A 25,455-nucleotide genomic window follows, 5' to 3' on the forward strand; every position below is an offset into this window, starting at 1 on the left:
GTGCTGAGATTTGGGCCTCAGCTAATTTGGGAATATAGAAGAAGTCCTGCTTGATACCCTGGTCTGTTTATACCGGTGTTGATTCCCCCCACTCAGCCCCCACCCCCAGGCTGCCCCTTACCCTCCCTGGGTCTCAGGTTCCCCTTCTGTAAATGAAGGACCTGCGAGGCGCCACCCTCTGAGCTCCCTCCAGCACCATCGCTTTCTTCGTAGCATGCATCACCTTCTTTGATAACCTCTTTCTTTGGCTGTTAAATTATTTAACGTCTGTGTCTCCCTCTAAGGAGCGTACCAGCTTCATTCACTGCTGTGTCCTTCATGCCTGGCACATAGTAGGTGGTCAGTGAATATTTGCAAGAATGAACGCATGCAAGCTGCTTCCTGTGTGCCCACCCCCGCAACATCCTCGAGACATCACTGACATGAAGTGATGCTGGACAGCTCACAAAGGCTTTTGTCCCTCAGTGGGCACGTGATTCCTCCCAGGCTGGGGAAGTTGGAGGATTTGCCTGCTACAGCCTCTGTGAGCTGAATGCTCCAGGGTGCAGCTGGGTCCATGTTAGGATTCATAGCTCTTTGCATGTCGTTTGCATGGCTCAGCCCTGAGCTCTGTGCTTCTGCTTGTGGTTTCCTGGTCCATCCCCAGTTCCACAGAACTGGCCCACTGCTTCCTCAGCTTCCCTCTATGACCCGGCCTGACAGGCCAGCAGTGGGGTCTGCCGGGACCCAGTGAATGCCGTGAAATTCCTGAGGCAGAGAGTGATTGTGGCAAAGGCTGCGGCATGATGGCTTCGTGTCTTGAAAGCTTGCTCAGCACATCCACTCTGGCATTTAATCCTCCCAACAGCCCTATGGAGTTGGGACCGTCGTCCTCCCCATTTTACAGATAAGTAAACTGAGGTTTGGAAAAGTTAGAGAATTTGCCCAGTCACGGCTGGCAAATATCAGAGTCCAGATTTGGGTCCAAGTCTGTTGACGCCAGAGGCCAGGCTCATTCACTGTGCTAAATCACCTGTCATGGCTTCCTGAGGGACCCGGGAGCCCTCACGCACAGCTAAAGAGCTGGGCCGGCCCTACTGGAGGGCCTGCTCTGGGAATTTGGCACTTCACACAGCTCCCCATCTCGTGCTGAAACCCCTTCTTAAGTCCCCTCCTCAGCGGCCCTCCTGCCTGAGCTAAGCACCCTCGGCCTCCCCTCAGTAGAACAAGGTGGGGGAAGCCAATGAGGTCTTCGAATAATGTAACATCACCAAGCCTCAGAGAAGCAAAGAAAAATGGCCAAAGTGGAGGTGAGGGAGAAAAGGAACGGGTGCCCGTGGCCTAGATACCCAAGCAGAGGTTGTGGCGAGGTGGGGGACATGTGAAAGCAACCCGCACTGGGCCCCAGCGTTGGAGCACCCAGCACACTGACAGAGATTCTGTGGCCTTCTCATCAGGAACAGGCTCCCTGAGGGCTGGGGGATGCAGGCCTGGAAATTCAGAAAAAGTTCCCCAAGTGATTCTGATTTTTCGCTTGGGATCCTCCTGCCCAGCCCACTGGGGTCTGGCCATTCCCTGGGCACTCCCCAGGCCCTTGGAGACCCGGCGACTGCCCAGTGGGGCAGGCAGCCCCTGTCCACCTCTCAGCTGCCATCCCTGACCCCTCCCTTCCTGTAGTTCTGTGCTCTTGGGCTGCAGGAGCGCTCAGTCCTGCTGCTCAGGCAGCCCCACCAGGGGCTGTTCCAGCCTGGAGGCAGCTGTAAGCCTCCTTGTGTACACCCACAGCTCTAGCCCACTCACTGGCTGTGAGTGCCCCTTGTCTCTGTCATCTGCGCTGCTGGGCCCTGCGCTCCTCGAGCCTGGGGGTCTCCAGGCTGACCAGTGTCTGTCCCCCATGCAGGCGATGACTCAGGATGCAGCCAGGGGCCACGACGTGCACGGAGGACCGCATCCAGCATGCCCTGGAGCGCTGCTTGCATGGGCTCAGCCTCAGCCGCTGCTCCACCTCCTGGTCAGGTAGGTCCCAGGGAGCTGGGGAGGCACCCTTAGGGCCCAAGGAAGCCTCAGGGGCCGCCATGAGCACTGGACCAGGCACAAAAACTGGCAGATTCTGGCTCCAACCCTGTCTGTGTGACTTGAGCAAACCCCTGGACCTCATCTGGGCAGGTGCTCGGCACACACCTGATGGAGAGTAGGCCCTCGTGTGTGGCAGTTTCTCCTGTCTCCCATGCTGTCTTCCTCAGCCTCCTCGGGGCTGTATCTTGCTTCCTTAGCCTGTGCTGGAAGCACAGCTCCTGAAGAAGGTATTGACCTGCTTCGAAAAACCACAGCTGCTGATTCCGAAAGAGCAGCTGAGAATTCATAGACAGCTCTCCCCAGAATGCCTCTGTTTACTTGGTTTCTAGTTGCCTCCACTGTCCCATCCTCCTCTTCCACAGAGAACAAGGGCAAGTCTCAGCAGAGCTTCAGGGAGGAGGCGACCTCCACGTTCCATGCTCCCCAGGCCTGAGAAACGGGGGTATCTGCAGCCCGGGGCAGTTGTGTCTCAGAAGGCTGGTACCTAGTTGTAATAATTCCTTATGCTTGTAAAGATTTTTCACCTCACATATTTCACTTGCCTCCCTAACCACCCCATGAGATAGACATCCACTACTCCTTGAACACACCTGATTCCTTCCTACCTAAGGACCTTTGCACCTGCTGCCTGGAACTCTTCTCTGAGAACTGCACATAGCTGGCTCCTTCTCATCCAGGTCTCGGCTCAAACGTCCCCTCCTCTGAGAGGCTTTCCTTGGCTTTTGGAATTAAACAAACTGTCTCTCACTAGCTGTATAAACTTGTGCAAGTCACTTAACCTCTCAGGACCTCGCCTGCTTTGTCCATAAAATGAGAATAATAACGGGAACCACTTCCTGAAGGGACGATGAGAGGCTCAATGGAGATAATGTATGCAAAGGCCTCATACCTTATTGGCACAGAGTAGGTAGTCAATAAATGGTAGTTTTCTTCCTTCTTGCCTCCTAGCCAGGTTTTGATGGAGCCTACACTTATAGAATTAAGGGGCCATCATTAAGTAAAAGAATACAAAAATATCTGACTTTTGCAAATTTTACAAAAACCTGTGACCACATGGTTCACTGTTTGGGCCTCCACGACCTTGAAAGGAGCCCACGCACAGGAGGGAGCCTGGAGCCTAAGCTGGATGAAACTCGTGGTCAGGCCACTTCCACTCCTGCTGTTCTCACTCCCCACCACACACACACACACACACACGCACACAGAGGCCTCCGTCATCACCCCTTTAATTTTTAGGGGTTTACCCTTGCTGACTGCAGGGAAATAGAGATTGACAAAATAAGAAAGTCTGGGGAAGTTGCAGAGTGACGAAATGTTCATTGTAGCTTTCAAAATATAAATGAATGTAGCTTCCCCTTCCCAGGCTGCATTGCCAGGCGTCCTGGGAAGTCCCATGGCTGTCACAGACTCAGCCTTGTGTCCTGGGGGGGGGAGTTCACTATGGTTCCCCTCCTGATTCTTCCATTAATCTCTGCGTCTGCCCTCCTTCCCTGTGTCTTGGAGGTTCCAGCTCCCCCTGTAGGAAACCAGGGCGGGGGAGGCTGTGGGACCAGGTGCCTTCTGGAGGCTCGGGGAGCAGAACCATGGCCTGTTCACTGGCCTCTAAAGGGGATCCCATCCCATCTCTGTGTCTCTTGAGCCTCCTGTATATGCAGGACTAAGAAAGTTGTCATTATGTCTTGATGGGACATGATAGGATTGAGAGTTGATCCAGAATTTTCTGAGACTCTTACTTTAGAAAGGAAAGCCCCAGTACAGTCCCAGGGATTCCCACATCTCTCCAACCCCAAACTGACCACTGGTCTCTCTCTCCCTTTCCAGCCGGGCTGTGTCTAAACTGCTGGAGCCTGCAGGAGCTGGTCAGCAGGGACCCGGGCCACTTCCTTATCCTCCTCGAACAGATCCTGCAGAAAACCCGAGAGGTGAGGGCATTGAAGGGCAGAGTTGGGATCGGCCTTATAGAGTCGACGGATAGATCCCCAACAAATGTCATTTCTGGGGTGCCTGGACCACCAAAGGGCTTGGCAAAGGCACTGGGAACTCAGAAGCTTTCTGTTTCAGGGATGCTTGTGGGTTGAAAGTTTCTAAGAACAGGTGTGGTCTTTGCAACAAGAACACGAGATACATAAACCAAGGTCCTGAGTTTAAGCTGCTTCTTAAGACAGATATTGCTTGTAAGTCAAAGAATTGAGTAGAAAGGAAAGAGGAAGCTTGACCAAATTCCTTTCCTCAAAAAGATCCATAGGAACAAAGACACAAAAGAGAAAACTGACTAGAAAGATAAACTGAGACCTCCTCTAACAGTTCAATAAATAGGCTTTTCTGACTAAGAAGAGAAGCGCATCGAATGCTGAGCCGGGCCGGGTTCCAGAACAGCTATGCGTCCCTAAAGAGGATTCTCTCTCTTTTATAAAGCATTCTCTTTTAAGTTTTTGGGTTTTTTTAATACATGACTGAGTTGGAAAACATGTGACTTTTTCAGTTAGCTGTCCCTTTGAAAGTCTTGGTTTATCAAGAACCCCCAGGTTCCGATTCTGGCACCACCATTTACCAGCAGACCAACTCAGAAGAGCCAAACCACCTCTGGAGTGCTGAACTTACAAACCCAGATAGAAAGGATCAAGCACCACGCATCAGCAGGGGAGGGCTTTGGAGACAGGACTGAGCAGCAGGTGTATTGGACACACAGTCTGTTCAGGGTAAAGAGAAGGAGAATTCTAAGTCTGAGCCTGCTGTGGTCACAGGCACAGTGGAGATGGCGGGGCTTTCTGTGTGTCTTCAACCCCCCCGGGTTCCAGAATGGGCTGAGAGACCTTTAGCATTTTGATGAAAGCATTCTAAATCGTGTGTGTATGTGGTGTGGTGGGTGGGCTCTATCAAAGAGATGATTCAAAGAAGAGTAAACAGAACCTATAAACAAATACGGGAAAATGTTGCTTCAGTTATAATAAAATAAATGCAAAATAGAACCATAGTGAGTCAGCCTTTGCCTAGCAAATTAGCAAAAAAAATTATAATAACCAATGCAGGGAAGGGTTATAGCGAAACTGGTACTTTCATACATACGAGATGTGGTAAATGGCAAAATCCTTTTGGAAAGCAATTTGGCAATACATTTTAAAGATCGTAAGAATGTTTATAGTATTTGATCCATTGATTTCACTTCTTGAATGCTATCCTAGCATCCAAAGTATAGAAAAAGAAATGTGCACAAAGGTTTCCCTTGCAAAAGTATTTAAAATAGCAAGAAAATAATCTTAAATGTCTAAGATGAAGCTAATAAATTACAGAGATCTACCAGAAGGAATATTATGCAGCTAATAAAAAAACCAAGGGTATAAACAAAATTTAATATATAATAAAATTGGATCCGTAACATTTATTAATTGTTTTAGGGGAAATTGACTAAACATTTGGAAAAATACAGAGATTCCCAATTCACACCCTACAGCGGTAGAATTCTAGGTAGATTAAAGATTTAAATTTAAGAAAGTGAAGCTTGAAAGAAAATATATGTGAATATTTATGTGGTCCTTGTACACAAAAGCAAAAATCCATAAATGAAAAAATTAAAATTTGTAATTTCTGTACATCAAAAAAATTCATAAAATTAAAAGACAAACAACAAACTGGAAAAAATATTTACAACACAGTAACAGGTAAATGTATAACCAGAAGGGAAATAAAAGATGATCCTAGAGGCCAGGTAGGAAAATAGAAATTCATTCATAATATTATGTGTAAAAGACATTAAGAGTAAAAATGTATGCACTCTGATTACAACTTTGCAGAGGAGAATACATACAGAAAAATGGTATAAGGAGAATTCCATTGAAACACTGGCCATAGGTTGAGTTTGGAAGGGGGTTATTATGAGTGCTTTTTTTTAACTTCTATTTTTTGTCCTGTGGTTACACTGCTTTTCACTTAAAAAAGGAAGAAAAGGAAATAGAGCAAGAAAGTGCTGATCTGTTCTGCACCCTGTGAATGAGCCTCACCCCTCCTCTCTCGTCCTCCCCACAGGTTCAAGAGAAGGGCACCTATGACCTCCTTGCGCCCCTGGCCCTGCTCTTCTACTCCACTGTCCTCTGTGTAAGTTCCAGGATGGGCCAGGCTGGGGGAGGCAGGAGAGGAGAGGCAAGAATGACCGCCATGGGGGGCATAGCCTTCACACCTCTAGAGATTAACACAGAGAAAGAAACTGGCAAACATTGATGCTTGAAATGGGTGTCAACCCTCTGATGGCTTCAGAGCAGCCATCTTGAGAGGCCTCCAGTAACTCCTCATGGACGCCATTGTGCCTAGCATGTCTGGGCTCCCATGGAGGAGCTGCTGTCACAGTGTGTTCACAAGCCACAAAACAGATTCTGTTGAGAGATTTTATGTCCACCACAATTTGTACCCCAGTGGTCAGTATCACCCGATGTGATCATCCTGTGTCATCCAGGCCGGTGAGACCAAATGACTCCATGTGCATTGAGCCAATGCACTTCGAAGAAGAAACATTTGCCTCTAGTGAGGCTATTTAAATAAAGGTGGTTTAGGCATTGAAGACCATTCCCCAAAATGAGTAGCAGCAGTGGCATCTTGCTGCCACTCATTTGGATGACCACCAAGGTGACAGCTTTTCAGAGTGCCACTCTCATGTGTGGGCTAAACTGTGTTGTTTGGTAAAAACAAGGCCCTCATAACAGAGACACTCCTGTGCGCCATTTTGCCCATCTGTAACTCACTCCCTGTGGGTAACTTCCAGTTCTTCCTGACCTTGTCCTTGGACATACTGCTGCCAGGAAATGTGTGCCCTATGTGGAACATTCCTTAAAAGGAGCAGGGTCTGTTCTGGAATATCTGTGAGCTTTCTCTCACCCAGACCCCTCTGCTTGCCTCTCCCTCTCCATCCCAGACACCACACTTCCCGCCAGACTCAGATCTCCTTCTGAAAGCAGCCAGAACCTACCACCGGTTCCTGACCTGGCCTGTCCCTTACTGCAGCATCTGCCAGGAGCTGCTCACCTTCATCGACGCTGAACTCAAGGCCCCAGGTAAGCGCAGAGGCAGCTGGGACGTGGGGCAGGGATCAGACGGTCAGGAGGTTTCCAGTTCTCCTGAAACTGGCCTTTGGCCACGACCCTCCTCACCTCACATCCTTCAGCTCATCTCTGCCCGGGGCCTGCTTCACACCTTAGAGTCTCCTCCTCCTGGTGCTGTGTGCACCGTGCGTGTGAGCATCAGCTGGCTGAAAGCAGTGAACACAGGCAGTAATTCCAGGATGAATTCTTAGGGGAAGCTGAGCCGAGGTGCAAGGCAAGGAGACCCCACTACACGGTCTGTGCCTGTGCTCTGGTTAGCCAGGGGGTCTCAGGGGCTGCCCAGGCCAAACAGAGAAGCCCCCACAATATTGACAGAGGCCCTTGTTTGTTCTCTTTGCCTCAGGAGCAAATAGGGAAATGCACGTGTGGGTAGATTTGGTTCTGGCCAGGGCAGGTGGCTGGCGCTAGGAATGGACAGGTTGCTGGGCACCATGACAAGTGCAGACAGGGCCTGGTGCTGTCCAAGTTTTCATATGCACGTTCTGAAAAGTAGGAGTTCTTGAGAAATTATAGCAGATGCTATAACAGACATGAAAATGAGGTCTGAGAGAACTATTGTAGAGCAAAAGGAAACATAATTAAGTCTGATTGACTGAGAAGTGGCCCCATGTTAAAGTAATTCATCACATCGGCCGCTCAAAGGAACAGTCACATAAACATCTCAGTAGATGCCTCTGAAACATTGGATAAAACTCAACATCCATTCCTGATATTCACAACCCCTCTAATGTATGGAAACCATTAATATATGGAAGTGTTCTTAATAAGGTGATAGCCCACAGTGAAATACTAGAGGTATTTCCATTTAAGTCAATAAGTTTCCTCTTCATGCTTATAAGTATTTTGCCTATGCAAAAAGACAAAAATAAAGAGTGTTTCCTCTTCCGGGGAAGAGAAAATTTTAATTACGCAGAGATCAAACAACTGCTTATCTGTCAAGACTAAGGGAATCACCCAGAGAACTGTCAGATAGGTGGCTGAGAGCTTTCCCATATAACAACATCAACCAGTAAGAAAACATAATGAGAAAAAGAAATTTACAATGGCAACTAAAAATGTAAAAGAAATTTACAAAACCTGAATAACTTACACAGAGAAAACAAACTTAACTGAAGGATAAATAATTTAAGAGACGTGGTTAGATTGAATCAGTATTGTGATAACATCAGGTATTATGGAAATAAATCTAACTGCAATCAAAATGCCAACAGTATCTTTTAAAATTTAACAAGATAGATAAAGTCTATCTGAAAAAATAAATGCTCTACAGTAGCATTTATTTTGTATTTATTGATGTATTCTTAAAGAAGAGTAAGAATGGGATATTTCCTTTACTGGGTCTTTGAAGGTACACAAAGGCTGTAGTTATTAAAATAGTACACTATTGGTATAAGAATGGATAAAGTAATGGAACAAAATAGAATAGCTAAAAATAGATTAGATATATATAAATATTATACAACAAAGTGGCATCCTTAAACCAATGATGGAAAAAATTGATCATTTAATAAGTGGTATTAGGATAATTGACACACCATATAAAATGAGTTGGAATTCTATCTCCTGAGTTAGAATTCTATCTCCAAAAATAAAAATTGAGTTCCCTCTCAAACATAAAAATAACTTGGAGATGGATTAAAGGTTTAAGGGTGGGAAAACAAGTCCGTAAACGTAATAGAAGAAAAATTGGTTACATGAGGATAGAGCAGAGAAGAGTCACAAAACGTGACCCCCAAGGCAAAAATTATAAAAGAAAAGGCTGATATATTTGAGAGTAGAAAATTTTAAGCTTTTTTATGGAAAAACCCACTATAAGCGAAAGGTAAATGACAAACTAAGAAAAATATTATCAGTAAAAATTAATATTCACACCCATAAAGAGTTCTTTGGAGTCAGTTAAAAAATAGACAAACACACCAATGGAAATATGAATAAAAGACGTGACTCAAGCACTTCAAAAGAGAGCCATAAATGTCTAAGCAACCACCCCCAAAACAGTCATCCGCCCTCGTAATAAAGAAGATGCAAATGAAACAGTGAGACACCTTTTTCCCCCATCAAATGGGCAAAAATTAAAAAAAGAACTAAAATACCAGTGTTGGTCAGGAAAAGCGGGCTGTGTTTTCTTTTTTCTTTTTCTTTTTTTTTTTTAAAGATTGGCACCTGGGCTAACAACTGTTGCCAATCTTTTTTTTTTTTTTCTGCTTTATCTCCCCAAACCCCCCCTGTACACAGTTGTATATCTTAGTTGCAGGTCCTTCTAGTTGTGGGATGTGGGACGCCGCCTCAATGTGGCCTGACGAGCGGTGCCATGTCTGCGCCCAGGATCCGAACCCTGGGCCGCTGCAGCGGAGTGCGCGAACTTAACCACTCGGCCACGGAGCTGGCCCCTGGGCTGTCTTTTCTAAAGCACTAAGAAGAATATGCTTCCACCTAGCAATTCCATTCCTAGAAATTCATCCTGATGAATAATTAGGGATGAGCAAAGATTTAGCTGCAAGCATATTCATCGCTGCATTCTTTCTAATAATCAACCAATTCCCAAAAACCTAAAAATTGTACATAGGTGAGCATATTGTAGCAAAGTCGTTTGGTGGAATGCTATCCAGTCATTAAAAATGTATTGTAGAATGCCCAGAAACTGATGATTGGATAAAGAAGATATGGTATATATACACAATGGAATACTGCTCAGCCATAAAAAAGGACAAAATTGGCCCATTCGCAGCAACATGGATGGACCTCGAGGGTATTATGTTAAGCGAAATAAGCCAGACAGAGAAAGACGAACTCTATATGACTCCACTCATAGGTGGAAGTTAACATATTGACAAGGAGAACTGATCGGTGGTTACCAGGGAAAAGGGGGGGTGGAGGGAGGGCACAAAGGGGGAAGTGGTGTACCCACAACATGACTAACAATAATGTACAACTGAAATCTCACAAGGTTGTAATCTACCATAATATTAATAAAAAAAAAATGTATTGTAGAAATAGAGTTACTGAGCTCAAAAGATGCTGAGTAACTTCAGTAAAAAAAGCAGGCCCCCAAATACTATGTAGGTTGTAATTCCAGTTTTGTTTTTTTCTTTTAAATCTACGTATGCACCAGGCCCTGTTTAGTACTTACAGGACTTCATTCTCATCATACACACTAAACACACACAGGACAGAAGTAGCAAATCTTACTCCCCAACAACCCATGGACCCTAGAAAGCGCAGGACTGAAGCTTTGTGTGTAAATTCCTTTGGAGGGTGCACGACTTCCTTCTCCAACCAATCAGCTGTCTGCTGTTACAAAGGAGCAGAGCAGGCTGCCCTCACAGTCTGCCTATTACATAGACCTGCCTCATGCTAGAGACTTGGGTGGGAAACTGAAGAAATCAGGAAGGCCCTGAGGAGAAGGGGTTGGACTAGGAAAGGTGCTTGGGCACATGATGAATAGATAGGCTGCCAACTGACCTTTCTAGGGCGCCCTAAGTGAGCAAGCCAGTTTAAGGTTAGTCTCTTTCATTCCCTTTCTCCCCACTGCCCTGCCAAACAAACAGATGTAGATCGCTTCTGGGCTTCTTGCTGGTGACCAGAATTCCTTTAACAAGACTGCAAAGGTTTTCTTCCCCCCTGTAATTTAGACAGAAAGGGTTTAAAATGCAGATGCCTTGGCAGGGCCTTTAGTCTCTACCAAAGATCTAAATGACCCTTCTTACTTTGAATTGGGTAAGGGAGATGTGCGGTTGGGGGAGGGCTGTGCCCCGCATGCGAGGAGACCGCTTCCCAGTTTCAAATAGAACCAACTGGCTGTCTTCAGCTGGATGCACGCCATGCCTCAAGATGTTTTGTGGGCAACTGAGAAAGAACTCATCTGGGCAGCCCAGAGAGCAGATGTGGGGCAGAGGGGCCAGCTGTGGTGAGGCCCAGACCCTGGGACAATGGGGTTCTAAGCCAGGCAGAGCAGCAACCGGAGATGGAAATGGAAGGAGGGTCCTTTGGACTCAGCAGGGAGGACCCTTGGAAACTTTGTCACTCACTGCCGAGGGCCTTCCTCTCGACATTGCCCCTGGGACCATGTGAGGCCTCAGACACACTGGTGACAGGAGAGAAGGCAAAAGCTTGGGGGAGAGAGGCTCAGGCGGGGCTGCCCATGCTAGGAACCTCTCCTCTTCCAGGGAAAGCAGAACCGAAATAGGAAACCATTACCTCCTTCTCATGTCAGCGAGTCATCTTCCAACAGTGAAAAAACCTAACACATACAAATGTGTGGTGAGCCTGAGTCAAAGATGCATTCAACTTGGGACTGAGGGAACCCCCAAGATGGTAGAGCTGGTTTAAAGGAGGGAATGAGAAACTGATACGAGTTTCTCAGGTAAGCTAAACTAAGACTGCAAAATTAGACACAAAATGAGTTAATGTTATATAGGAGAATAGAACTGTAATCTTTGAGGTTATCTTTTCTACTGAATAAAAATCACTCATCTCAGTAGTTAAGTTTGCATGCTCCACTTTGGTGGCCTGGGGTTCACAGGTCTGAATCCCGGCCCTGGATCTATACATCGCTCATCAAGCCATGCTGTGGTGGCACCGTACATACAAAATAGAGGAAGATTGGCACACATGTTAGCTCAGCGACAATCTTCCTCAAGCAAAAAGAGGAGGATCAGATACAGATGTTAGCTCAGGGCCAATCTTCCTCACACACACACACAAAAATCACTCATCTCACATCCCCAAATTAGGCTCTAATTTCACAGAACCTGAGTCCTCATCAATAGCAAATAGTTAAGTTAACCCAAATTACCTTCTTCTATGTGACCCTTAAGTGGGCTCGTTAGAAAATACTTCAGTGTGACTTTTTAGAGGCAGATGGTCACATTTTTGCCTTACTGCTGAGTGCCCCACCCGCAGTAATCCTAGCTGAGGGAGGCAACGGGAAGAAGTGGGGAGGGTCTGGCAGGGAGGCCACGGACTGAGCTCTCGGAGGAGAGGCTGAGGCTGAACCACTTAGCGGTTTCCAGAACTGGGTACCAGACCTTTGTGGTTTCAAATCTTGGAGCTATGAGGCCTTAGGAGAGACATTTAACGTGGAGGAGCCTCGGTTTCCTCATCTGTAAAATAAGACTGTAATAATGCCTCCCTCTCAGAGCAGTTTTGAGGGTTAATGCTGGCTTATATTGATTTCAGGTTGCTGGGGGCAAGAGGGTTTGGGGTGGTGATGGCTGAAGAGATTGGTCCTGGCAAGGTCACAGGGAGAAGATAACAAGGGACCTGGGGAGCCGGGCCCTCCACCCATGGAGCCTTAGGGAGCCAGTTGCCATGGAGATGAGTGAAACAGTGTCTTCCACTTTGATGTGGCTGGGTGGCAGAGGAAGCTGGCGGGTCATCAAGCCTGTGGGCCTCCTCTTCTTCCTGACTCCACCCCCAACAGGGTCGCCTACTGCCTCTACTCTGGGGGCGGCAGGAAACCTCACGTCACTGCTGTCGGGGCCTGCCCACCACAGCCCTCTTGGGTTCCGCCCACATGTTTGTTGAATATTTACTCTATGCCGGCACAGCTGTGCAGACCACAATACTTGCCTACAAAGGATTTATCTGTAATCCTGAGGGGAAACAGCAGGCATCACATGTGTGGGTCACTCTGCAGTTTTCAAAGGATACAAACCTCCACGATTGCATCTCATCCAGGCCACGGCCCTCTGGAGTAAGAGGGAAAAGTGGTATCATTCCCATTTCATACGTGAGACAACCAAGACTCGGGGAAGTTCAGTGTTTCTTGCCCAAGCCATAAAGCCAGGTGTGAGAGAAGGAACACGGGCCTTGGTATGACAAGGACCTATGCTTTGTCGCTTAGTAGCCGATGACCTTGGACAGGTTACATAAGCTCTCTGAGCCTCCTTGTCAAAAGTAGGACTGTAATTGTTGATGATGACGATGGTGATGACGGCAGTGATGGCGATGGTTGGATTTACTGAGTGCTTACCGTGCTCTCTACATTACTGGGGGCTGGTCTCCTGCATCCTCAGAACACCATCCTGGGCAGTCAGTATTATTCCTATCTTACAGAGGATGAAACTGAAGGTTGGACAGTTAAGCAGCTTGCCTGTGGTCACATAGCTAACAAGACTTCTGCCACTCGAACTTTTTTGATTCCAAATCAAAATCTTTTTTGATTCCAAAAAATGTATTCTTTGACTCCCAAAGCCACATTCACACGTTTGCATAAAGCTGTTTCTACCGAGAGACGTAGGCAGGTGACTGTGCATGATGGGAAGACCCTGTGCTGTCCAGCAGCCCGGCACTTTCCGCCCTTGGGCGATGTCTCCTGCACATTTTCCTTTCACTTACTGCCTTCCCACCTCTGACCTTCTGTCAAAGCCCGAACAAGCCTGGGTTAGGTCAGTTCTGCCTATCAGCTGGTAGCAGGTGAATTCTGGATATTCTTCAGTGGCAATAAGTTTCTCTTGGGATATTACTGATCATAGGCATTTGCATTTTCCACTTTTTGTCTCTGATTATGGAATGAAAGGTTTAAACCCCTTCAAGGAAAGGAAAACATCATTGCCGAGTAGGTGGGGGTCTGTGTTGTTTTTACTCAGATGTGAGTAAAAGCTTCGACACCAGATGTGTGGGTTTTTTCCCCCACACCCAACCAATTCTCCAACTCTTTGGACAATCGTTGGGTGTCCAGCAGTTCACTTCAGTTCTGACACTAACTGCGTGGAGTTAGCACAAGTTGAGGGCTCAGTCCCACAGACTGGTCCCAAATCAGACGCCAGTCACAAATCCGGGCCTCCCTTACTTCTGACCAACCAGCTATAAATCGGGGGTTCCCATGACCCCCTCCTCAGGTTTGATAATTTGCTAGAACAGCTCATAGAACTCAGGAAAGCACTTTACTGACATTTACTGGTTTAGTATATAAGGGATACTGATGAACAGCCAGGTGAAGAGGTACATAGGGCAAGATCCAGAAAGTTCCCATGTGTAGGAGCTTCTGTCCCTGTGGACTTGGGGTGTACCACCCTTCTGGCCTGTGAATGCATTCACCAACCTAGAAGCTCTCTGAATCGCATTGTTTAGGGTTTTTATGGAGATTCTATTAAGTAGGCATGAATGATTAAATCATGGCCATTGGTGATTAACTCAACCTCCATGCCCCTCTCTTCTCCCTGAAGATTGGGTGGAGCTGAAAGTTCCAACCCTCTAATCACATGGTTGGTTCCTTCAGGGGACCAGCCTCCATCTTGAAGCTATCTAGGGGCCCACCAAGAGTCACCTCAGTGCATAAACTCAGGTCTGGTTAAAAGGGCTTGTTCTAAATAACAAAAGATGCTCCTATCTCTCAGGAAATTATAAGGGTTTTAGGAGATCTCTCCTAGGCACTGGGGACGAAGGAAGACCATATAGATATTTTTATAATATCACAATGTCATGGGGGAGATTCATTTCATTCTTGACCCACTTTGATAAGAACCCAAGGAGAGGAACACAACTGGCAGAGGTAAACTTATAATTGAAATCCAATCCCTACTTTTTAAAGTCCTAATCATGATTGACTAAAAGCAGCTTTTCTTAAAAAAAACAAAACAAAACCAAAAGCATTACAAATAACCCTTAAAAATTTGAGTATTTGAAGCACAATGTCAATGAAAGAAATTTTTACAATTAAAACTAGTAATTAGGAAGGATACAACTTCACTTCTATGGTATTCTTGCTAAAAATGCCTAATACCACTCCAGTCCTGGGATGATATCAGACACCCCAAATCGAGGGACGTTCTACTGTAACTGGTCAGGACTGTTTTGTCAAGATCCTGAAAGACAGGGGGAAATTAAGGAAACTTATAGGGGTTTATTTTTCTCTTAGATAAAAAATCTGGTAGAAGGCAGTCCAGGGTTGACACGGTCTCACGAACATTCCAGACCAGCCTTTGCCCATCTTTCTGCTCCACCATCCTTAGCAGGAAATGTCACCCTCAAGGTCACTTCATGGTCTAAGATGGCTGCTGGAGCTCTGGCCATCATCTGGCCCAGTCCAGTTAACAGAAAGGAGGAAGTGACGGGGGCACTGAAAAAAGGGGTCTTCCAGAAGCCCCACCCAACTCTTGCACGGGAGGTTGAGAAATGTGACTTATCAACTAGATCTATCATGCAGTGTCCTATTAGTAAAGAAGAGGTATGGGTGTTGGGTTGATGCCTAGAAGTCTCTGCCATATATGACTTCCTATAAGAGTAGGCTGGAAGACCCAGACTGGTCCTGTCGGGGTGACTTTAAGCAGGGTGGTGAAAGGGCTGGGGTGGCAGGTCTCATGTCACTCACCCCCAGACCTGGTGGCTCTGCAAGGCCGGAGGCCTCATCCCACAGACATTTTCCTGGGGTCACTGCACTTGTACAGAACAGCATGTCTTTTTATCCCCATTGGCCTATTTATCCCAAGGACCAAATCCGCTCTGCCTGCGTGGAGTTCTCCCCAGTGGTTTCCTTCCCCTCAGTATCTTACTCTCACCTCCTAACCTGGCACAGCCCACATCCCTTCCCACCCTCCAGGTCTCTGCTCCCAGACTCCCAGCTGTCAGGGCCTCTGAGCCTTCCGTGTTATGTCCTCCCCACCCCTACCTTTATTTATCACACCAAAGGCTGTGCTTCCCCTTCCCTCCCAGGACTCAAGTCCCCAATTCCTCCAGACTCTCTAGAACCCAGGACCCCAGAGATAGGGGGCAGGAAGGTGCCACTCAGGGGACCCCCAGAAAGGAGGAAAGTATAAGAGAAACCCATCTCCGGGAGTGTTTGTGTCAGAGTGTGGTGCAGAGCAGACTCCAGCCTTCAACCATGAGCTGACATTAATCATGGATCCTGGAGAGGAGCACAGCATCGTCTCCTGCTGGGACGGCAATACAGTTAAGGCCGGGCTTCTTCCCCTGTTCCTGTGAGCACTGTGGAGCCGTGGAATTGTGGCCCTTGCCTTCACAGGGGAAAACTAACAGGCCGGCTGGGTCAGGGTGTCGCCGCCTGCCTCCCTGCGCCACATCCTCGGCACGGATGTGTCTGTAAGAGCGTCATCAACTTGGTACCCGGTCCTGCTTGGTGACACAAGCAGTGATTGTCATGTATCCTCTGTCTTCATAGTCAGCTGTCCTATGCAGAATGGCCATTTCTAGTGACGAGTTTAAAAAAGGGCAGAAACTTAGATGGGTAGGGGAGGCTGGGATTGCGAAGGGGCTCACTTGTCTGGGCAAGGTGTTTGAACTGCACTGTGACTGCCCACTGCCCGCTCCCACTTGCCAGTCCCCAGCCTTCACCTGGACGAGGTGGCTCTTTCTGTTTCCTCCTTGCTAGGACCTGACATAGGAACAACCTAGGCACATTTTTTGTTCAGCCCTTGGACCAGCCTTTGTCTGAGGAAGCCAGTCCTAGAGAGTCGTTCCCATCTGCTGAGGTGCCCAGGGGAGGGGGCGTGATGAGATCAATGGGAGAGGGGCCCCCATCGCCCTAGGCCCCTGATGCAGCCTCCCTGTGGAGGGAGGGAGGATGGAGGGAGGGTGGTCCTGAGACTGACATCACACACCCGCCTCAGCAGTCCCCACCTCCCAGGGCCACTAGGTAACATAATGAAAACAGAGGCCCGCCTGGCGTACCAGACACTGGGAGACGATTCCAGCCTCACCACACGCACCAGCAGGTAGGGAGGTGGCCCGGCTTAAAGGAGTCAGTTTGCACAAAAGTTTAGAGGCTCAGAGCCCCCTTCACAGTGCACAGTCTTTTCTGATGGGTCCCCAGCCCAGGCCCCAGTCCAGTGCTCCATTATCCCCAAACCCTGTTAGAAGCAGGGGGGTCCATTATGAAGAGAATCCAAGGAGGGGGCGTTTGATGGGTGTCTTTGGCGGGGTGGAGGAATTCCAGCTGGTGATATCTGCCCCACTTGGGAACTATTGTATCTAGAATATTCAACTCTGCAAACAACTCCCTCTGGGGCAGGTGTACCCAGAGGCACAGACATCCTCCTAAATGCCCCCAGCAGCAAAACCAGGCAAACACAAAGTTGTACGGAGTCTGCATAGACGTGAAGCAGCTCCTGGGTCCGACTGCACTGCAGTCCCAAGATGTGTCTACTCAAGGATCCTGAGATCACCAGACTGGTAGAGAAATATATTAACAAACGTTCCTTGTCGTGGAGACTAATAGAGAAGAGCAAGCTCCAAGGAGAAAGTGGTCAACAGTATCAAACACTCAAAAAAAAGATGGTTCAAGGAGGAGGAGCAGAAGGTCGGGGCTTTGGGCTTTGGGATGGGGAGGCCATGTCAAGCTTCAGGAGGGCGGTGGGCTGGGGAGCCGAAGGCCGGCTGGCGTGCAGGGGGAAACATGATGTGGAGGGAGAGCCATCTCACCACTGCCACCCCCGGAGCGCAGCCTGCTGTGTGTCCCGGGTCAGTAGAGGCAGAACTGGAGCGAAGCAATGGGTCAGCGGGCTGTGCGTTACCTGCTAAAAACATTACAGAGTGAAAGTGCAGGAGGGTCAAGAGAAGACTTTGCTTGTCTGTGTGTTTGGTGGCCAGGAGCCCGTGGGGGGTGAGCCGTCACCTCCACTACAGCGTTTTCCTGGGGGGCTGAGGGGGCGACCAGGGGAGCTCTTCTCTGTCATGCACGTGAGCGGCCACCAGATGGTGTCCCAAGTCCTGGTAGTAATAGCCACGGTGTCAGGGACTCCCCTATCAAAACAGACCTAACATTAATTACATAATTACAGAAGAGAAACATCAAATGAAAGGCCCAAAATCAAAGCAATTAGCTCCTAAATTAGAAGAGCATAAATCGGCAATTCTCTGCCATTTACTAAACAAAAAGCATGGCCTTGTGTTTACAGCCGGCTCTAACCCCAGTCTTGGCTTCCCACTTAAACCCGAGGGAATTGTCTTCCTGCTCCCAGCTCAGCCCCAGTGCCGGGTGGCCCTGCCCCCTGGATCCCAGCCCTCGCCTCTGTTATCCTCGTCGGTGAGGAGAGCAAGCTGTGGTTTAGTCTCCTCTCCGTGGCTGACATAGAACTCAATACAGACTGTGAAGGCTCTATTTTCCAGCTACAGAACTGAGTCAAGTTGCAGGAAAAAAGGAAAAACTTTGGCTCATTTCTTCTCTGCACGTTTGAAGTCAGAGGAGATGGAGAGGTGGAAGAAGCTGGAGAGGAAAGCTGGGAGGGGGGCTGTGGTGCAGAGGCTCAGCCTTAGGGAGGGACATCAGGCAAGACCGCGGTCCCCTGAGGGTCCCCTGAGAGCACGTGCGACGCTGACGGGAAGGCAGAAGCTGCAGAAACTCACCACCTGGCTGGTGCTGAGGGTGAGCAAATAGGCGAGGGGTGCCTGGCACACCCTCTGCAGGAGGACACCTGGGGGTTGGAGAGGGTCACAGTGACAGGAACCAGGAATAACTGGACAGCAGGAGACAGCAGGAGACCCTGACCTTGGTTCTCCTCCCAGGGTGCTCCACCCACAGTCTCTGAAGAAAGAGCAAAGCTTTGCCAGGCGGGTCAAGCCAAGGTGGGGCCTGGGCATCGTCGACGGTTAAGGGCCCCAGAGGCCACAGGTCTAATCTCCCCTTGCCCTGAGCCTCATCTGGGAGTCTCCAACCAAATTCTCCAGTGCTGGGCTCGCCGAGAGGCGAAAGGCCGTGATCACTGGAGGAGCAGGTAAACCCATGAACTCTTTTTGGTTTTTGGCTGCAGGAATCTCCTACCAGAGACTGGTGAGGGCCGAGCAGGGCCTGCCCATCAAGAATCAGCGCTCCTCCACCATGTGAGTGCCCTTTGGGAGGGGGAACCAGGGTGGGGGGTGGGGGACACTCCCCACCCCAGTTTCACCATTCCTACGCTGCCCCACCCTGTGCATCCAGCATCCTTCCATCGCTGCACTCCCTCCACCCCAGCCACCAACAAACAGGCTTCAAGGGGACCAGGAAACCCCTGGAACTGCTGGTGATGTTTTGTGCACAGGTTCATTTTTCTAGACCAGGGGTCTTCCATCAGATTCCTAAACAGATCTGAGACTTAAAAAAAAAAAGATTAAAACCACCTGCATTGATCATGCCAGGTGCTGGGCACACATTACCTCACTTCACCCCCACTTTTCAGATGAGGAAACTGGAGGTCAGAGAGGTCAAGTGATTTCCCCAAGGTCACACAGCTAGTAACTGTCTGAGTCAGGAGTTGAACCTCAGTCTTACTCAAAAGCCCATGCTCTTTCTACCATATCTTTCTGCCTATTATGAAAACAGCATTTTCCAAACTTTTTGGACCAGAACCTATAATAAGAAATGCATTTTATATGACAGCCTAGCATGTATACACACACACACACACACACACACAGAGCTGAAACAAATTTCATGAAACGTTTCCCTACCCCATAGGACGAGCCTGTCCCATTCTGTTCCATTTCACTTAAAAAGCATTTCTGGTTGCGACTCCCCAAACTGATTCCATTACCACTCAGGGGTAAAGCAGTTTGGAAAGCATTAGAGAAGCTGCCTCCATTCTGAGGGCCCTTGCAGGTCCCCAGGTGTGTGGGTGCGTCTCACCTGGACTCTTGGGAGCCTGGAGCACCCAGCATCACCGGCTCACAGATCTTCCTCGTCAGCCCCTCTCCGTCCTCAGCCCTGGGGGTTCAATGCTCACTCACCCCCTGAGCAAACAGCTATTGAGTTCTTTCTAGGTGAAAACAAACACAAAAGTCCTTGGTATATTTTGAGAGGGACAGAAAGGACATAAAAATGTTTAGTAAAGGTTAGTTTAGTAAGCAAACAAGACATCTCCAGTGGGCCGAGGCAGGTGGATGGCAAGAAAACACCACTGCCTTTCCGGCACTTACTGAGGTCTGGGCACTGTTATAAGCATCGCTATATCATTCAATCCTCATGTCAACCCTTGAGAAAGATTTTTTAGATCAGGGAACTAAGGCACAGAGAGGTTAGTAGAAAGAGCTTAGAGCAAGGAGATGGTCTCACTTCTGTTATTGATAAGCGGGGAACAAGCGTGTAGAGAAAGCGAGCAGTTGGTGAGGGCGTGGGCCTGGCTGGTCTGGTCCTGCACACTGGAGCTCAGCACATGACTGCAGAAGGAATGATCCGGCACTCAGTGATGGAGAGGGGTTCATTAGAGGTTGCTTACTTGAGCTCCCCTCCCTTCTCTTACAAATAGAGCAATCAAAATTAGTTTCTCCCCAAATGATGGGGACTCGGACAGAGCCTGGTCCTGTTGCTGTGCCCTGACCCTGGGGCCCGGCTCTGGGACAGACGTCCACAGAAACTGGTGGGAACGCCTCCTGCCTGGTGCTTCTTTGCACTGGGTTTATGGTGTTTTTTTTTTTTTTGAGGAAGATTAGACCTGAGCTAACTACTGCCAATCCTCCCCTTTTTGCTGAGGAAGACTGGCCCTGAGCTAACATCTGTGCCCATCTTCCTCTACTTTATATGTGGGACGCCTACCACAGCATGGCTTTTGCCAAGCGGTGCCAAGTCTGCACCCAGGATCCCAACCGGCGAACCCCGGGCCACCAAGAAGTGGAATGTGCGCACTTAACCGCTGCACCACTGGGCCGGCCCCATGCACTGGGTTTAAACACAGCAGGTTTGTGAGAGCAAGAGCAAGTGTGAGCAGTTCATACTAAAACATTTATAGGTGTAATACCACGATGCTCAAATACGTTTCAAAAAAATGCAGTGATGGAGGGTTGGCGTGGGTGACCTGAGAACAGCCAGGTTTTGTTAACTGTTAACTGACGGATCAACACCTTAGGGTCCACAGTTCTCCTAACACTTGAGTATGTTTGAAATTTTACATGATGAAAAAATTGCAACACTGGCACCAAGAGAGAGAGGGTCAGGGGTCCAGGAAGAAGGGAGACAGAGGCGGCTGCCCCCATCCGCCCAGCCCATGCTAGCCTGTGTGATGGCTTTGGAAGTTAGTAAAGGCGTCCCCTGGGACCAGAGGAGTCAGGTGCAGCCCTGACGTGGCACCCCTTCCTCCTGGCAGATGTCACCCCGTGCCGAGAGCCTTGGCCTGAAAGCAGGGCATGGGCTGAAACTTCAGGCCACACTGCAGGACACATCATGGGTGCCCTGCTCCCTCCCCCTTCTCCCAAAATGACCACCCAGCTTCAAGCCACCTCACCTAAAATACAGTCCTGTTGAGTAATCTTGCATCCATTCAGATATCCTATAGGAAAAATATTTAGATTAAAATTAATGTAAAATTTATTTTTGAAAATTAAGTTTAATTTTTAAAAGGCCTTTGAAAACACCAGCTGAAAAATAGTCAAAAGTAGACAATGAGCTTTCTTCTTGGAACTGGGACCCTCGAGCCCCTGGCCTCAGGCCCTGCCTGGGCTGTGAGGAGGCCCGGGCCTCCAAGGGGGTGAGCTGTGGCTGCCCAGTGCCCACGACCTGTCCTCTGGGCCCCCAGCACCGTGCTCTTGCTGAACCCAGTGGAGGTGCAGGCCGAGTTCCTCGCCGTGGCCGACAAGCTGAGCACGCCTGGGCACACGCCCCACAGCGCCTACATCACCCTGCTCCTGCATGCCTTCCAGGCCACCTTTGGGGCCCACTGTGACCTCCCAGGCCTGCACTGCAGGCTGCAGGTATGTGCCTGGGGCCCTGGGGCTTAGCACCACCCCCTTCCGGCACAGTCCCCTCTCTGCTCCATGTCAGTGCTGGTCTCTCGGGTACACTGGCCTCCCTCACCCTTAGTGACATGGCAGGGCACTGGCTGGAGGGCTGGCCTCATTGAGAGGGTTTCTGTTGTGCTGGGTCCTGACCGAGGTGGGTGGCACCCTGGGCAGTGGGGCTGGGCACAGAGCCTCAGAGGACTGCATGGGCTGGGTGGTATAGGAACAAGCTTTAGGCTGAAGCTGGAAGACCTGGCTTCCAGGCCTGGTTCTGTAATAGGTTGGTTGTGTGGCCCTGGACAGCGCCTTGCCCTCTCTGGGCCACAGTGGTAACCTCTGAAGTCCCTCCCTAGTCTGCAGTGCCCTGGCTCTGGGCTTCTCTCATGACCACTTGCTGAGAATAGGGAGTGGGGGAGGAGACCTGGCTCCTTGGTCAGCTGCCGTGGGTAGAAGTGGGTGATATGGCCTGGTCACAGCTGCCCTCAATAAGACCCTGGGAGCTGGAGAAGTCGGCAGCCAGGCCGTGGTACAGGAGCAAGCCTGTCTCCTCCTGGGCTTTCAGTCCAAGACCCTGGCAGAGCTCGAGGACATCTTCACGGAGACTGCAGAGGCCCAGGAGCTGGCATCTGGCATCGGGGATGCAGCGGAGGCGCGGCAGTGGCTCAGGACCAAGCTGCAGGCGGTGGGAGAGAAAGCCGGCTTTCCTGGTGTCTTAGGTGAGGCTCCCGGGAGAGCGGGGCCCCTCTTCCCCATGGCCTGTCCCAGCTCCCAGGTGAGCAGCCCGGTCGGCCTGGGGGTTCTGCTCCACGCAGTCAGTCAGGGACACAGGTTCTTCCACATCTGGCTCCCCCATCCCCCAGGGCCGGGTTCCTGTCTGCAGCGTTAGGGTTGGGTTACCGTCACGTGAGGGCTCGTGAAAGGAGGAAAAGAGAGAGCTAATGGAGGGCAAGGGGCTTGTTTTACGCGGAAGATAATGCAGAAGTTGCACACATCACGTCTGCACGATCCCTTTGAGCCCACCTCAGTCACATGGCCCCACCTAGCCCCTGGGAAACACCCTCTCTACAAGTCCATCTAGAAGAGACACCATTCCCACAAACACCTGCTCAGATAGTGCCAGTGTTTCCCCGTTTGGACCCTGTAATATGAGGCACAGACACTGTGACTTGGCCACGTGCTCACAGCTTATAAAAGACACGGCATCTACACGGTGGGCTTGAAAGAAGGCCCTCTGCCTGCGAGCCAGCATCCCGCCTTCCAGCTCAGCCCTGGCCCACCCAGCTGTGCGGCCCTGGCTGGTCCTCTCCCATCTCTGGTCTCTTCTCTCAGCTGAGGACCGGTCTCAAGGCCCTTCCCAGCCTCACCCCCTGCCCGCCTTGTTCTTCAGGCACTGCAAAACCTGGCAAGCTGCGCACCATCCCCATCCCTGTCGCCAGGTGCTACACCTACAGCTGGAACCAGGACAGCTTCGGTAAGCAGCGGCTGGGGCTGTCTTCTCAGCCCCGGGGCTGTGCGGCTGCCTCCCACCCCTACCAGCCCTCCCACCTGAGCAGACTCTAAGCAGGGCAGGGGGCAGTGCTCTGAGTCCTGGGCTGGCTTTGACCCTCCTTCTGTCCTCTTCTCAGCTCCCTTCTGTCTGAGCCTGTCACCCCTCCCAAGGGTGTGTGAGAGGGGTTTCCAGGGCCCAGACACCCAGACACTGCCTCCCCTTGTTTCCCTGCAGACATCCTGCAGGAAATCCTGCTCAAGGAACAGGAGCTGCTCCAGCCAGGAATCCTGGGGGATGATGAGGAGGAGGAAGAGGAGGAGGAGGAGGAGGACTTGGAAACTGATGGGCATTGTGCCGAGAGGGACTCAGTGCTCTCCACCAGCTCGGCAGCTTCCCACGACTCCGCCCTGTCCTTTGCCTTGTCCCAGGCCTCAGGGCCCACGCTCTCCCGCCAGTTGCTGACCTCTTTTGTCTCCGGCCTCTCGGATGGCATGGACAGTGGCTACGTGGAGGACAGTGAGGAGAGCTCCTCTGAGTGGCCCAAGAAGCCTGGCAGCCAGGAGTGCCGGGGCCACCGCAGGCCTGGGCAGAAGTTCAACAGGATCTATAAACTCTTCAAGAGCACCAGCCAGCTGGTCCTGCGGAGGGACTCTCGGAGCCTGGAGGGCAGCTCGGATACCCTGCCCCTGCGACGGGCTGGGAGCCTCTGCAGCCCCCTGGACAGCCTGACACTGCCCCCCACCCGGGCCCAGCGCTCCCGCTCCCTGCCCCAGCCCAAGCTCAGCGCTCAGCTGCCTGGCTGGCTCCTGGCCCCTGCATCACGCCATCGGCGCCGCCGCCCCTTTCTGAGTGGGGATGAGGACCCCAAGGCTTCCACGCTACGTGTCGTGGTCTTCGGCTCCGATCGGATTTCGGGGAAGGTGGCTCGGGCGTATAGCAACCTGAGGTAAGAGCTGTAAGGGGGGGTGTCACTCTGCCCTGGGTAGCAGGGTGGTGGTACTGGTGGAATCTGGGGCTTGAGGCTTAGGGTCCAAGAGGGACCAAGGAGCTCCCTTCTCACCATCTTCTTCTTGCCAGGCAACTGGAGAACAATCGCCCACTCCTCACACGGTTCTTCAAGCTTCAGTTCTTCTACGTGCCCGTGAAGCGAAGCCATGGGACCAGCTCCAGCACCTGCCCATCCCCTCGGAGCCAGACGCCCCCACTCCCCACAGACTCCCCAAGGCACCCCAGCCCTGCAGTATGTCCCCAGCCCTGAACCAAATGGGGTGGGAGAGTAGAGTGGACATGAGCAGGTTCCACTTACCTGAAGGGGATTGGTTAGAAGTCACCAAAAGCAATCACCTGTGTTTATGGGGTACCTCCTCCTGCCTGGGCCTTACCCCCAGGAGTGGTCCCTGCCCTGCTCGTGGGGATGGCATTTTGCTGGATGACATAGACTGAAAGTTGTCAGACTTGTGCAGGGGCAGGGAGAAGCTCAGATTGGGGCTGCAAGTGCCATCGAGGGCTCCGGAGCTTTCATGGCAGGCCTCCTGAGTGACTGGGAATGACTCTCACCCCTTGCCCCAGGAGCTGGGCACGGCCCCATGGGAGGAGAGCACCAATGACATCTCCCACTACCTCGGCATGCTCGACCCCTGGTATGAGCGCAACGTGCTGGGCCTCATGCACCTGCCCCCTGAAGTCCTCTGCCAGGTAAGTCCATGGCCCCTGGGTCGGGGGAGAGGGCCCACGGGCTGCATCACCGAGCTTTGCTCGAAGGCCCTAGTTTGGGGGATCTACTTGAGGCCTCCGTGGAGGACCAGGGCTCACTTGGAAACCAGCAGGGAGGGTGGGTGGAAAGCAAGACTGAGCCTGAACCCAGGGCTGGGGTCACTACTGTGACAGGGAGGGTCCTCAGAAGGGTCCGGGGCATTAGGCTTCAGCCCTCGTCCTGAACTCCCAGCTTTGTCCAACCTGGCAGGGGCCTCCCCAGAGGCCCATGTGCTCAGTGAGGAGGATACGGGGGCCGGGCTGTGGGTCTTCCCCTGACCATTCTGTTTCCTGCTTCCATCTCACCATCCTTCTGCCTGGCTCCCTCTGCCTCTCTGTCTCTGTTCTGTGTGTGTGTGTGTGTGTGTGTGTTTGCGTTTGCCTGTCTCTCCTCCTCTCATATTCCCATTCTCACTCTGTCCGCCT

At 50.5% G+C, this 25,455-nt stretch overlaps 1 protein-coding gene across 5 annotated transcripts in view; it reads left to right on the top strand.

The window, feature by feature from the left end:
• The window catches only part of PIK3R5 (phosphoinositide-3-kinase regulatory subunit 5), a 77,694-nt gene that overhangs the window by 46,262 nt on the left and 5,977 nt on the right, over positions 1–25,455 (top strand). For all 5 annotated transcript variants that reach the window (XM_046677846.1, XM_046677848.1, XM_046677845.1 and 2 more), the window contains 11 exons: positions 1,880–1,995; positions 3,877–3,977; positions 6,079–6,147; positions 6,959–7,097; positions 18,854–18,923; positions 21,587–21,761; positions 22,351–22,504; positions 23,176–23,259; positions 23,512–24,223; positions 24,355–24,517; positions 24,847–24,972. In XM_046677846.1, the coding sequence (XP_046533802.1) occupies positions 1,893–1,995; positions 3,877–3,977; positions 6,079–6,147; positions 6,959–7,097; positions 18,854–18,923; positions 21,587–21,761; positions 22,351–22,504; positions 23,176–23,259; positions 23,512–24,223; positions 24,355–24,517; positions 24,847–24,972 (1,896 nt within the window). In that variant the 5' untranslated portion in view covers positions 1,880–1,892. The remainder of the gene's footprint in view (positions 1–1,879; positions 1,996–3,876; positions 3,978–6,078; positions 6,148–6,958; positions 7,098–18,853; positions 18,924–21,586; positions 21,762–22,350; positions 22,505–23,175; positions 23,260–23,511; positions 24,224–24,354; positions 24,518–24,846; positions 24,973–25,455) is intronic.

The sequence above is a fragment of the Equus quagga genome, chromosome 11 (genome assembly GCF_021613505.1).
Source record: "Equus quagga isolate Etosha38 chromosome 11, UCLA_HA_Equagga_1.0, whole genome shotgun sequence".
NCBI classification, from domain to species: Eukaryota; Metazoa; Chordata; class Mammalia; order Perissodactyla; family Equidae; genus Equus; species Equus quagga.